At 34.1% G+C, this 15,136-nt stretch overlaps 3 protein-coding genes across 4 annotated transcripts; 2 read left to right on the forward strand and 1 right to left on the reverse strand.

Annotated features, from left to right (window-relative positions):
- The first annotated feature begins 1,065 nt into the window (after nt 1–1,065).
- Nucleotides 1,066–3,161, forward strand: LOC135079925 (maspardin-like). The gene is made up of 5 exons (XM_063974555.1): nt 1,066–1,254; nt 1,350–1,590; nt 1,667–1,896; nt 2,183–2,431; nt 2,750–3,161. The coding sequence occupies exons 1-5, from the start codon at nt 1,156–1,158 to the stop codon at nt 2,888–2,890; spliced, it is 960 nt and encodes a 319-aa protein (XP_063830625.1). The 5' UTR covers nt 1,066–1,155; the 3' UTR covers nt 2,891–3,161.
- LOC135079922 (stomatin-like protein 2, mitochondrial) lies at nt 3,148–12,345 on the reverse strand. The gene is made up of 8 exons (XM_063974550.1): nt 12,199–12,345; nt 12,006–12,122; nt 11,513–11,720; nt 11,245–11,433; nt 9,188–9,343; nt 4,768–4,883; nt 4,068–4,196; nt 3,148–3,459 (listed from the first exon to the last, which is right to left on the reverse strand). Exons 1-8 carry the CDS (start codon nt 12,244–12,246, stop codon nt 3,202–3,204), a joined length of 1,221 nt encoding a protein of 406 aa, XP_063830620.1. The 5' UTR covers nt 12,247–12,345; the 3' UTR covers nt 3,148–3,201.
- Nucleotides 12,346–12,439: 94 nt separating this feature from the next.
- On the forward strand, nt 12,440–15,053 carry LOC135079923 (coiled-coil domain-containing protein 112-like). 2 transcript variants are annotated; one of them, XM_063974551.1, is made up of 8 exons: nt 12,440–12,812; nt 12,940–13,058; nt 13,129–13,266; nt 13,343–13,523; nt 13,599–13,823; nt 14,433–14,469; nt 14,558–14,761; nt 14,841–15,053. In XM_063974551.1, the coding sequence occupies exons 1-8, from the start codon at nt 12,530–12,532 to the stop codon at nt 14,872–14,874; spliced, it is 1,221 nt and encodes a 406-aa protein (XP_063830621.1). In that variant the 5' UTR covers nt 12,440–12,529; the 3' UTR covers nt 14,875–15,053. The 2 variants fall into 2 exon arrangements, with proteins under 2 accessions (XP_063830621.1, XP_063830622.1); XM_063974552.1 differs by having other exon boundaries at nt 13,144–13,266.
- The last annotated feature ends 83 nt before the right edge of the window (nt 15,054–15,136 follow it).

Raw genomic sequence — 15,136 nt, forward strand, 5'->3', positions numbered from 1 at the left:
CCTGATAAATAAAAAAGTAATAATGCTAAATAACAAGCTATACTAAAAAAAAATACAAAATATCCAGAAAATGGCAAAAAATATTAAAAAAATATAACATTTTGAGAAAAATCTGCATTTTAATTCATGTTTTTTGGTTATTTGATAAATTTCTCCAAATAAAGCACCCATAACAGGTGGTTTTTATTACTTTGTATCGTATTACCTTTGTAAAACCAAAAATCTCATGTCTCTTCTCTATCCCTATCACAACATTTGCTATGATCGTTTTAGGGAAAGAGACATTTCATAATGTGCACTTTATCAAGACACACTGTATTACTGACACTGAACACAAATTAGTAAAAAAATATTATACTTCATGTTCATCTGCACTTCTGCACTAATATTATAAAGAGGAAAACTTTGTTTGTTTGTTTGGTTGTAATGAATAGGCTCAAAAACTACTGGACCGTTTTTAAAAATTCTTTCACCATTCGAAAGCTACATTATCCACGAGTAACAGGCTACATTTTATTTTGGAAAAAAATAGGGTTCCGTAAAATATGTAGATAATGTAGTCCACGCGCGCGAAGCCGCGGGCGGAAAGCTAGTTAATAATAAAGTCATGAATAAAAAATAAAGAGTATCAAGATCGTTTAATCCAATTTCCCCAGTATTGCACTCAACAAAGTTTATTTCCCCATTTGCCATGAGATTCTGGTTGGCCAATATATCCATGTCTAGACATTAAATATAAAAAATAAAAAAGTCAAATCCACTCTATGGTTTCATTTGACAGCCACGTTGACATTTAAGTGATGTGATACGATACGATAGTGTGTTGCTATCGATATATGTTTCAGAACTTCAAATAAATTGATAACAATTTCTTACCAAGATTAGTAAATTATATTTTATGTATCTGTCGTATTACTCAAGATTTATATATTTCATTTGATTTTTATTGTATATATTCTTACATCAAATAGTTACGTTTTAAAAGAAAAATCAAAATGAATGGATTGGGTTAAATAGTTTAGTCATGTAAAAAAAAATGTCGACATGCAACCAGACAGCTTGCATCACTAGAAATTTTGATAATATCGATGGCGCAAGGAACGTAAACATCGTAGAAATAGTTTATTTTCTTTAATTTTTACATCGCTAGTCACAATGAGTTTTGTTAGTGATTTATCGCAGTCAAATGAATACTTAAGTTTCCGAAGCAGCATTCCACTTAGGAAAATTGTGGTAGATTCCGATGGATCTAAGGTAAGTAAACAGTTCTTTGCTTTCTTGATTTCAAGGCTGCCTTGTAAGTTATTGTAATAAACGAGAGGTTACACATTAAAATCTGTTTCTTACAGGCATGGAAAATATTCGATTGCGGTCCAAAGTCGGTCAGTTGTCCTTTAGTTTGTTTACCACCAGTATCTGGTACAGCTGATATTTTTTACAAACAAGTCATGGGGCTGGCTTCACGTGGAGTTCGTGTCATATCAGCGGAACCACCGCCCTATTGGAACATGAAGGAATGGTGTGACGGGTTTAAACGTCTCATAGACTATCTGGAACTTGATAAGGTTCATATTTTTGGAGCGTCTTTAGGTAAGTTAGGTTTTTTGTTTCTTATTAATTTTCAGAAAGTTATTACTGCTTCCATTTATTCTTAATTTTATTACAGGAGGTTTTATAGCACAGAAATTTACGGAAGTAACACAGAATTGTCCCCGAGTGGCCTCTCTAATCCTTTGCAACAGCTTCACCGACACCTCCGTGTTTGAATACAACGACTCATCTGCATTATTCTGGCTTCTTCCTTCTCTTGTACTAAAGAGGATGCTAATGGGCAACTTCGTTTCCGATAAAGTTGACAGGCGAATAGCGGAATCTATTGACTTCATGGTTGAGAGAGTATGTATTTTGCTTTTAAATTGTTAATTCCATATCAGTTACAGTACTAACTTGGTGTATGTTTCTAAGTTGCTTTCAAATTGCCAAGGTTATGACTAAAACTGAGGTACAGTTTATTTGTTGAGTGATTTAGTTAATACTTGTAAGCTGTGTTTATCTAAGATTAAAGTAAATACAACACATATTTGAGATATAAACTCATTGTTCTTTTCTAAAACGAAATTTTAACATGAAATAAATGCATAAGATTAGGCTATTGTAATGGACCAATTTATTTATTTTACAGCTTGAATCACTAAACCAGTCAGAGCTGGCCTCAAGGTTAACACTCAACTGCACACCGAGCTATGTACAACCAACAGTGCTTAAAAACCTTCCAATCACTATAATGGACGTCTGGGATGAGAGTGCCTTAAGTTCGCAAGTCAGAGAGGACCTATACAAGTCCTATCCACAGGCAAAGTTGGCCCACCTAAAGAGTGGTGGGAATTTCCCGTACCTTAGCAGAAGTGATGAAGTCAACTTACATTTATTAGTAAGTATTCAGATTATACTAAATGTGTTGTAATTACATAATTGATCTGCCAACGCCTTAGTACTTTTTAAAAGTCTTAACACATTGACCTCATTAAAACAATGATGATAATGGCAATGATAATAATGATTTACATGGAAACAACAGCATTGTAATTTAAGTTGAAACTCATTTGTGATAGCTTTAACTGGTTTTGATAATTTACTTTTGTAAAACTTTTTACCAATTATTTTTTAAGGAAACCTGAATTAAGTAGTAAGGTCGTAATTACATGTATCCCTACTAGGTAAAGTACTGATATGGTATTCTCTCTTCTAGATACATCTAAGGCAGTTTGATGGCAGTGACCTGACAGCATCATACCTAAACCTCCACAAAGTCCCGACGTCACCCACAAATCCTGAAGAAGGCACCGTCAGCTATTTTAATCAAACAGATAAATTCGTTAAAATCTCATAAGTTTCAACTCTGATATATTTAGGTGTAAGAACAAATGTTTTAATAAAAATAATATCTGTTTAACTGTATAAGCGCTAGTCTGCTAACAAGTCCTATAGTACAGAATTATTTTTATAATACCACTTACTTAAGAGGCCAACTTATAAAGATAAGACTGTATATTGTAATCAAAATTACGTTAGCATTTAATTTATTGGCATGTTAATGCGGAGTGCATTCGACTTTTCAATGAACTCGTATTAACAATAAAATAGAAACTGTTTCAAGTTAATTTATTTCTTTTATTTAACAACAAGCACTACTTAACAGCTCTAATCTCTTTCTAACTTATGTAAATTCTGATCTTTCTTCTCTTTCTGGGCTTGGAGGGCCTTTTCTCTTTCCTCATCGTCTGAGAAGTATTCTGCGAGGCTGTCTTCTTCGCGCGGGATGGCTGCGCCGGCCATAGTGGAGCCTTTTTCTGTGAGCGCGGTCAGTTTGACTAGGGGGTCATTGTAATCCTCTGAGATTTCCTGGGTTTGGGTGTTTTGTGTATTGTGCGCCGTCACCGTCGAATATATTGACATGGCCTGAAACAAAAAATACATTTAATTTCAAGCAACTCGTTTTGTAAGTGAAAGTACGACTCGCTTTTACGCAGTTGCGTGCATCTCATGTTTGCATTTGTCATAATGAATAATGAATTCTAGTGAAACACGTATTTGCTGTTTTAGCTTGAGTAATGTGGAATTGTGGATCTGTATTGGTGTCGGCGGTGGAATTCGTTAAATAAAGAAGCAGTTTGAAACTGGCTGTGAAATTGCTTGTAATTCAGTGATATCGTTCATTAATTGACGTAAGTTTAGGTATCTAGGCATTATATTATGGGCTTTCAATGCACAAGAAAATTGGGTAAGCATCAAAAACGTGAAAAATAGCATAATATAAAGTTTCCTCAATAACCCATAACGCCAATGATGGCAATATTTTGAAATAATTATAAATTAATGAGCACTTGTGTGCATTTCACTAGATAAATGGGACTATTTAAGCGCGTTTTGAGTGTTATGCGGATTGTCACGCACGCAGGATTACCCCGTAGATATCATCATTTCAGCCAAACGTCCACTGCTGGACAAAGGCCTCCCCAAGGATTTCAATAACTGCTGTAACAATGTTCAAAATGCAATCAAATTACCTGAGCGACAAGGTTGGACACGTCGCCCGCATTGGCGGGTAGTATGAGCGTGTTGTTGGTTCTGGCGAGCTTGTTGAACGCCGCCACGTACTGTTCAGCCAGTGTCAGCGACGCCGCGTGCTTGCTGTCCTGTGAACGTAGAAAAAATATTTTTTTATTTCATTTTATTCAGAAAACAAACAGCTTACAAATACATAAATTGCATAGGATACAATGTAGTTGGTCCAAGCCTATAGTTTTCACCTCTATGTAACATTGTAATATTATGTACTGCTTATCTGTTTCATGTTATAGAATTCACTTTGGTAATTTTGTATATTTGATGACGTAAAGCTAAATGCACTTAAAAATAGAAATTTTTCGTTTTCCAGATGCCAGTTCTACCAATAGTATGGAATCGACTAAATATTTGAAGTGAAAAAAAAAGTATAAACGTAAAATTAACGTTAGGCGTTCCTCATACTCAAATTTAAAATCGGCACTCCAATGAAGCCACATTTGCTTGCACATTTGTCGCTTTTATACATTTACTGTTCTCGAAAGTTAACACAGTCATTGAAACATTTGTTTAAGAGAGTAATGCCCGTTTTCACCATCAATACCAAATATTTAAGTGATGGTAACACATAACAGGAATTTTGTTTCCATAGGGGTCACTTAAAAATTAAGGATTGTTGGTGAAAACGGGCATTAAGCTCACCTTCTGCGCAAGCGCACCGCCGACGAGCCGCAGCCCGCGCGCGCGCGCCTCCGCTACGGCGAGCATGGCCTGCGCCTCTCCCGACGCCTTGTTGATCTGCTCCTGCTTTTCAGCCTCTGAAATCAGATGATTAAGATTCACACTCACAACTTAAGAGCCATTTCACAAAAATATTCCGCGCGAATTTAGGTAAAAGCTGTCAACGCAACGTCAAAAGAGTAAAAAGAACGCTGAAATGGACAAAAAAATCTTGAGCCGTGACCGTATTAAGACTTGATTTAAGTTATTAATTTTAAGGTAGAATGAGGTATTCAAACTTGATTAATTAATTTAAATTTTTAATAGAGTTTATTAAGTCTTTTATATTTCGATTCATAATGAAACACGAATAGGTATAATATGTAAAATATATATTAAGTACAAAATAAAGACAGTCACATAGTGAAAAATAAATCTGCCCCCTTACAGCTCCATCATCGGACCCTGGATACGAATAATGAAACACGAATAGGTATAATATGTAAAATATATTAAGTACAAAATAAAGACAGTCACATAGTGAAAAAAAAAATCTGCCCCCTTACAGCTCCATCATCGGACCCTAGATACGAAATATTCGTCAAGGCGAATCACACAAGCTCAAACTCCATATGGTTCTATTGTTTTGTTACGGAGGTGGCCATTGCATCTCCTCCAGCTCCATTATCAGACAGAGCTAAGAAATAAATAAATAAATATTATTATAAGTAAACAAACAACTAAAATAATTCATCTTACTATCTTACTTTTTACTAGTCTTACTAATATTATAAATACGAAAGTTTGTGTGGATGTCTGGATGTTTGTTACACTTTCACGCAAAAACTACTGAACAGATTTTGATGAAACTTTACAGTACAGTACAGCAGTACTAGGCAGTCTGTGTTCAACTATCACTCGGGTCGGACGTTCCTATCGCAAGACCTTTGGTTCACTCAGTTCCGATACGACTCTAGTGCTGTGTGTAATTATTTTCGTTAATACACTGAGTTTTTAATTTCTACGAGTGGATTTCATTTTGCCTGAGACCTACGCCATGAACCCTGAACCAGAAGACCCTGTCGCCAGCGACAGCGACGCTCATCCATCCCTGGCGTCGACCAGAATAACAATGTATAGGCTATAATTTATGACGATCTGTGACAAACTAAATTTCAAGCGGGTGAAGCCGCGGGCAATACTACATATTTCATACTAGCTTTTTGCCCGCGACTTCTTCTGCGATGAAGTGGAAAATGGTTCTAATAGAATTAAAATATTCTAAGAAAATTAATTTTGTTAAATGATTATATTTTTTGATATAAAATATACACATCATTATGTTTAAATATTTGAATACTTACAAAATTATGAGATCTTTCTAAAACAAAATTAAAACACTACACCTGCCGCAGATTTCTTTGTAAACAATGTTTTTTTGTTTTTCCTTCAGGTGCTAAAATCACCAGGCTATTGTGTGCGCATACTCTGGAGTATTCCACATACAACTGGTCGTCGGAGAAGCATAGATTTCCATTAAGTCTACTCCCGCTACCATATGGAACTCCGCTAACACTCGTGAGGGCGCCAACACTTGCTTTTGTATCGAAAATTAGTATGAGCAGCTGCGCACGCGGTTGCCCGTTGCAGGCTCTATGCAATATTACTATATTTAAAATATTTTAAAATATATAATTAAAATATTTTAAACCGTGGTCCCTAAGCATGAGATGGGAAACTGCACTCTCTTGAATTCTCTTGAATTTGATGGTGTTAGGGGAATCCTAGGAATGAATACAGACTTTCCAATGGAATCTCCTCATCAATATTGCGAAATTGCGAGTTGCAATGCAATGTTACGTTTTCACTTGTTATTTTATTGTAATCTGACCTTGATTTTTCAAACACGTGTCAAAATAAAAAAAAAATTTAAATCAAAAGTACTAAGGAATATTTCATTGATATCAACTTAGAAACAAGCACAGATCACAGAAACTAAAGGGAAATGTGACAAGGGACAAATTGGAACATATTGCTTGTGAAAGCAATGATGACAGTAGCGACGTCATTATGTAAACAGTTTATATTGCTTGCATAGTACTAAAGATTATTCGAACGTTGAATACTGATACCGCAATGGATAATGAGCACATAATTTGATTTCTTTGTGTGTGCGAATTTCTAATACGACACTGAGTTTCGAACTCAGCGCATTACTTAGCATCTCTCTATATTTCTATGCAACCAAGTTATCTCCAAAATAACATTCCACACCTTTTTAACCTAGTCAGGTAATAATTTTAATAAAATACGAAGCACGTCATCTATCAATAGGATATATGTATATTTTAGAAGTTAATAAATTATGCATAAAATATAAACACTTTAGAAGTTTAGTTAAATCGTAGAATTTCGGAAAAACAAGTACTAAAATCGTACTGAAAAAAAAAGTATTAACATGTTATCTAATTTATTTATTAAACGTCGAATTTTATCAAAGATTTTGGACTAAAGTTTTTGAAAATATTTTATAGCCTACATAGAAAAAAATTAGGATTCTAAATCGTGAAAGAAATTTTTTTCGGAGCCTATTGCCTCCAAACAAACAAACAAACAAACAATTAAATCTTTCCTCTTTTATTAGTATAGATTTAACAACAAAACAAAACGCTTCTTTTTCTTCTTCACGAAACAAAACTCAAAGCGGATAAATAAATAAACAAATCTTTGGACAATTTCACAGCGCCATCTAGTCCAAAAGTAGGCAACCAATATGCTTGTGTTAAGGGTGCTATCATAATGGATATACTTTTTTATAATTTATTTATTAAATTAAATACATGGTACCTACATATTATACATAGTTACACCCAGATCCGTCAAAGAAATTAAAATTCATCATTTCAATTTCTGCTCGGCCGGCCGACTCGAAACAGCCTCTCGGCATAGTATCAAATGTATTTGGTCGCCGTACAAATCACCGCTTTACGACACGAACGCACGTAAACGTCACGGCGGGAAAAATGACACAGGTCCTGCCTTGACGGGCGCTCGCGCCATACTAATCGATGTCGGCTTGCGCATTGTAATTTATACTGATATTCACATCAATATTTTGACAAAGTGGTTACTAATATTTAAACAATAACTGTAGAAATTAATTCTACAATGAATATTCTTTATTTTGGGATACTTTTATTGCAGTTTATGCTGTGTTTTTAAACCAAAAACCACGATCAAAATGTGACGTTAATCTTCAAATTTGCCAAATTATTTTTAGATTTTACTCAATAATGGTAATGAAATTCAAGAATCTATTTCATTAATGGACTACAAGAATATATGTCCGATGATTACTATATATTTTTAATCTTATTATATGAGCATAAATAATAGATACAGGACTTTGAAAATGAGTCTGCGGCAATTTTTTCGTAAAATGGTTGTGGGAGATGGGGCACTGTGAATTAAGCAAAAGAGTTTTAGTAAATCCGTTTCATTAATGGTCAACAACAAGGATTGACCTATCTTTCGCAGTTATTAAATAATCTCTGGGTGTTGCTTAAGATAGTAATTCATGCTTCCAAAATCTTAGAAATTCGCACGAAAATGTAAAATGGCTCTTAAAAATAGGGTTGCTGTTATGTTTGACTAATTTTGGTCTTTGTATGCAAGTCTATGGCACCAAGTTCTCAAACAGGTAACCGCTTTATATGTGAGTTTTCTTGAATTTCTAAGCGATTCTCAGGCATGTTTTATCACAAACAGTTCAGCCTCAGAGTTACAAAATATTATAATTATTATATTCATCGTCATCATCATTTCAGCCATGTAAAATTATTGATATAAACTAACTGAATTCTCCATTTTAACTATTAAGTCTCATACTCCTTTTCATAGACAGATAGTATATGTATGTATAAACCATATAAGAACAATAGTTATAATTATTACATTTCCCTAATTTCTGATATTTATGTAGGTTTACTATAGTACAACATTTTCACCACCTTATTCTCTACCATTCTCGTGCGTCTACCTTCTTTTTTTCAAGCAAGAGCTGAAAATCAGTGTTCTGCTCATTTTAGAGCAGTGTCTACACTGAGCTCTCTGCTTTTTTGCATCGCTGCGGCACACTTATACCTTAGCGCAGGATTTTCTTTCTTACTCTTTGTATTACTAATGTACTATATCTTTCCTGCTACTCCTGTGTTTAGTAATCTTACTTTTTGCTTCTTGTGTATAAACCATATTATATCTATCTATCATCTATCTTACAATACTCATACCATCGAAAAAAGTTCACATTCGTAAAATAATTCGAAGATCGTCCGTTTCTCTCAAATAGGTGAATAGTTGTTTTTCAGTTTAGTTTATGTAGATTTTTTCGCTGGTCTCATACCTGACGCCAATATGCGGGCCTGGCGCTTGCCCTCAGCGACGTTGATGTCAGCCGCGCGCACGCCCTCGGATTCCAAGATGGCGGCGCGCTTCCGCCGCTCCGCCTCCACCTGCATTTGCATGGCCTCGTGCACGCGCGACGGCAGCTTGATGTCACCTGTACAATAAAGAACGTGGTTCATTGGCATATTTTCTTTTCAGGGGGGCTGGGCCCCTGACATACCATGGGATGGGGTGGGATTAGTATCATAGTTCATGAATGAGGGTTTTCGCGTATGAAAGATCCGCTAGATGGCGAGACGTGGATGTGGGGTCTGACTGCTGCGTGATTGGTGGATTTTGACATGTCTGTCAATGTCATGTCAAAAATAACCAATCATGCAGCATTTGGACCTCGCGTCTACGTATTGCCATCTGGCGGATTTTTCATACGCGAAAACCCTCATTAGTACTATCAGGCCTCCGTCACTCGCCTATGCCGGCCGAGATAATTACCTACAGCGCGCGACAACTTCAAGTTGCAAATCAGTCAGGGCCGCCACGCGCCTGTGAGCACACGCGTATTTCTATACACGCTCGGTCGATCATCGTCACAATCAAGGTTTATTGTTCCAACAGCACATAATTATAAAAACTACACTTTTTAAATAATTTTGAAATATTTATGACAAAAAACTGTAGCAAAAAAAATATTTTAGCTAATATAAACATTAACTTTACTTCACCGTGTCTATTTTCCGACACTACACCTTTTAACTGTTTGTCCAATTTCGAATTATCGCAACATTGAAGTTTATTAATAGGTACGTGCTAAACAAACACCACTAGATTAAAGTTTACCAATCGTAAATAAAATAAATGCTTCTTAAAATTAAGTTTTTGTTTATTTTACTTTGCTTATACAACCCTGACGCTTAAGCTGTGAGGTAGATCAATTCCGAACACAAAAAAATTGCGCTCTTGTGAGCGTAGTAGTAAGGTGCGATTTCGAATGCACCATGTGCGTTGGATATTTTGCATTATTATTATTACCGTAGAATGTCGGCATCTGATCCTACACAAAGGAGTGCAATTTCTGTTGCTACTATTATGTATTCTGTGGTACTATTATCAACTATCTCTTCAAATTGATAGCCCAACTAGGGATGGGGGGGGGGGGGGGGGGGGTAACCATCTGTCACAGTACTGGAGGTACGGGGTTCGATTCCCAGTCCCAGGAGCAATATTTTAAAAACTGGTTTCTTAATAACAAGACGAGTGACGTACCCCTGGATGTATTTAGGAAGCCTCTTTTTTTGTTACTGTTTTTCTTATTGCTTTATTTTTTTGCTGTCTTTTTTGGTTTAAAATCAAAATTGAAATTATTTTATTGTATTGTGTAAAATTCATGAGTTGCTTACATTATAATAATATGCATGCTGTGGTTATTGTTTGTGTGGGAGCAGTTGGCTAGAGACCTTTGGCTTTATTTATTTTTTTGTGTTTAATACTGTACTACCCGTTCGCGCTAAGTTTGCCGGTCCGTGGAATGCGCGTCCCCTCCCCCAACCGCGTTTAAACGTAATTAGTTAGTGATTAAACGTAATTAATGTGTCTTATTTTACGCAAATACACAATTTTTATCAATAATAATAAATAAAAAATATTTTAAATATAGTTTGTTAAAGTTATAGACGCTTTTCTTCGAGTGACGTCATATCGCCAGCGGCAAACTTATCGCGAACGGATAGTATCTTATGATGATAGCCCAATAAAATTTTTTTTAAAAAATCAGCTCAGTTGATTTGGTAGTAGGCTAGAAGGGGTTATCAGAGTAGAATAGTCTTTTTTTCTGCATATTTTTTTTGCAGTTGAGTGTATATAAAAAACATAAATTATAACTAAAGCCTGGTCCGTGAGCACGTAGAATCCCGTCCAAAATTCTTTTCAAGTTTTAAATTTAGTTTGCGATTATCTTATTAACACAAAATTCCTAATAACTAAATTGGTAGCAGTTTTAGATATTAATAATATAGTAAGTATTTAATAAGTGGTATGAATTAATATTTTAACACTTACGAATTTCATATCGGAGACAAGTTATGCCCCAAGCTTCACTGGCTTTATTGATGGCGTGCACAATGGACACGTTCAAGGATTCTCTCTCCCTGAAAACTTTGTCCAGTGATATCTGACCTAGTTCCGATCTCATAGTTGTTTGAGCCAGCTGTGTAATAGCAAATTCAGGATCTTCCACCCCATATGATGCTAAAAAAGGAAATTTGGATTATAATAAAAAATATTTTCTTATATTAGGGAAATTATAAAATTTAAGATAATCATTTACCTAAATATGGATCTATGATGCGAAGGTATAATACTCCATCGATACTCAACGTCACATTGTCCGATGTAATTGCACTCTGCTTAGGAACATCTATCGCTATTTCTTTAAGACTTTGCACATATTTTATCTTGTCTACTATTGGCCACAGTAGATTCAACCCTGGTTCCAATATTCTGTGAAATTTACCCATACGTTCTACAATCCATGCCTGGAATTTATTAAAATTGTCTATTTAAGTTATTTTCAAGAACAAAAATGTATTTATAGTATAGGCTGCAATTGAATTTTAAAAATATGTAGTAGGTATGAGGTTTTTACAGTTTCCAGGTTTAGTAAAAATAATAGTACAAAGATTAATATTCAAAAATTATCAAGATACCTAATTTAGTATTACTAATTAGATTCTTATTTTGATTACAACATATTTTTTTTTTATGTATCATCATTTCATAATCACTTCACTTCTAAGTTACGAGCGCAGTTTTTGACTTACCTCTTGCTGTGGGACAAACATAACGATAGTATTTAGTGGAGTAGTAGATCGGCCTCTGGTTGCAGTAACGTTGTACAGAATACGAGCTTCATTTTGGAATTCCGGCTTGGATATATTCTGAAAACAAGACCAGTGAGTGAGGTTAGAATTCAATGTTATTGATCTTATCATAACGCTTCAGATTTATACTAACTCGTAATGAAAGCGCCCTAGTAAACAGAAGTCTGGATCGAGAAAACATGATGTTTACACACAATACAATTATATTAATTTCCAAATAATTTACAATCCATTCTACATTCTGCGGTACACCTTTACTAGTGTTGTCATACTGTGCAAAACTGCTAAGTATCGATTTAAAACGTCAAAAAATATTTTTTATCATTATAATCGACTAAATCAATTGAACACGTTATCGACTACGACATCACTCAATCTGACTAGTGTTGTTGAATGGCGACTAATCGGATGACTAGTGATCAAATCAAATGTTTGATCAATATTACTTGGACACGTAAAATAAAATGAGCGACGTTGATATTTCTAACGAAAGTAGTAAAAATTTATTGCAAAATTCATCATGTCATGATGGTATATTAGCGAGAATACGCAGATTAAAGATACAAGAAGATTTGATGATTCAAAGTATAAAAAAGAAATTTGGTGATGATGATAACGATTTTATAAAATGTGATTTTGATTGTAAAAGGTATATAAATAAGTTAAAGTCATCTTTTGTGGATATAAAACAATTGTATGATGATCTAAAGTGCATAACAAAATCACAAGATACCTTAAGGAATTCAGGTTAGTTACCTATTTAACATAAATATAATTTTCATTACTATGTCATAAAGGCAAATTTATATATTTACCTTATTATAGAAATTGTATCTGTAGTCTGTACCATGAACATTTTTTTTCGGAATTTCAGATATCGATGACGTCAAAAAACATGTTTTAGAACTTGATGAACATATCAAAACTTTCAAAAAATTTCTGCATAGAGAATTGGCTACTTTGAAAACAAATGAAGAATATTTACTGAAGCAAGTGTGTGGCTGATGATTTTATTCATAAAAAAGAACAAAAATCAATTTAAATGACTAAAAAAAATAATTAGGTTTTACTTTTTCAGATAAATGCTGATGAAAATCAGACTAATAAAGTAATAAAGCTTACAAAAGTAACTAGCAAGACATATAGTGATATTATACCGAGCCCCGTAAGAAATATAATTAATTCTCCATTTAAATATCCAGTAAGTTTATGAATGTGAGAATTATGTCACATTATAGTTTCGAAGCCTTTTAATTTGTAAAAGTGTCAAATTACAGGAAGTTCAACAGTTCCAAGATTTTTTAAGTCACACAAATAAGTACGGAGGATGGAACGAATACAATCATAACATTTTCATCAAAATATGGCAAAAACATTTTGCAAGCAATGACGATGCTGAAAACTTATGCCAAACTGATACAGACTTATTCATACAAGATGTCTCGATGAATATATCTGGTGATTTGTTAATTTTAATCAGATTTTACTAATGTATTGAATTAAAAACTTTTTAAAATTAATGTTATATTTCAGGACTTACTCAACAAGAAATAACAGCACATTTACATTGGTATATCAAATATTTATCTCATAAGAAACGACAACAACTGGCTATTGAAGAATGGAGAGCCAAAACAAGACCAAAAAAAGATTATAATTGTAATAAAAAGTCATCAAGTTCACAAAATGAAATAGAAAATGTGTCCGACAGAACACGCCGTTGGCAAAGCTCAGGCACAAGAACACATAAAAAATCCGGTAGGGAATGATCATAATAAAAAAAATACACTCGGCATCAAATAAATCGCACCTCCCGCGACAAGCACTTATCAAACGTATGCATCCCCACTTCCCACCAACATTGGTACCATTTGAAAGCCTAGTTCTAAACTTCATTTCATTAAAGGAAAGGTTTTTACCCCAAAAATGTGTCTTTAGAAGGATCCAGTCACTTCTTCAAAAAATAGGTAGTTACGCTTAAGCAACTTTTATGGCTACAAAGCTGTTAAATTGGGATTAATCGCTATCCATCTGTTAAAAAGGACACGTAAGATCATTATCTGGTTTTATAACCACAAAAATTGGTCTACTTGATCCCAGAGGTGAGCCCCAAGTGAGGCCTTTTTTCAAGTCCCATTTATGGTACCTGTTATTGGTTTATAAAAAAATTTAATGTGTTTTTCTTTAAGTTTATTTATTGGGCTTTCAAATAACACCAATATTGTTGGGGAAACATGATTGTGTCCGAAGAAAATCTTTAAAGTTCGCGTCGCGGAAGGTGCGATTTATTTGATGTTGAGTGTAGGTACATAACCTATTTTATACAAATTTTTCACTTTTTTCATACTTCTTGTTATTGATTTTTAGGTGAATTGCATAAACAAGATCACGATAGTAATACGAGGTAAGAATGATGGATTATTTTTTCTTTAAAATTAAATTACTACTTTAATATGTAGAAGTGCAAGATGTTATTTCAAATTTTGTTTTAGCTTAAGGACTGAAGGAAGACCCATTAATATGTCTTTAGTAGATACTAATGCGTTTTTGAACGAAATGGAGAGATCTCATAATTTATTGGATGATAAAGTAGTTGAATTTAGCTATGCTAAATCGACAGAGCAATGGAGCAATAGATGTCAAAGCTCAGCAGACCCAAAACCGCATTTAGTCGATTTAGACAATATTTCTAAACGGTGAGTAATTAGATTTAATTTAGTCTGCTGATAAAGTAAGTCATTTAGTACCTACTATATTTCATTTATTAATTTTCAGCGGTACACCGAACTGGCGTTTAAAATTACTGTGAGTGAATCATGATCGTTTCACTCTTCGTGCTTTTAGCATTTAGGGAATTTTATGTTATGGAAATAAGTAGATAAACGTGAGAATAAAACATTTAACAATAATTTGTGTTTGTTTGAAACTCCTTAATGTTGATCGAAGCTACAAAATACATTAAATTATTATGTCGATACGATTACATACGATTTGAACAAAACATTCAATTGAAACATAAGACGATATCGTAATCTTTTACTACACCACTACTTGATGACACTGATGATTGG

The sequence above is a fragment of the Ostrinia nubilalis genome, chromosome 17 (assembly GCF_963855985.1).
Source record: "Ostrinia nubilalis chromosome 17, ilOstNubi1.1, whole genome shotgun sequence".
Classification (NCBI taxonomy): Eukaryota; Metazoa; Arthropoda; class Insecta; order Lepidoptera; family Crambidae; genus Ostrinia; species Ostrinia nubilalis.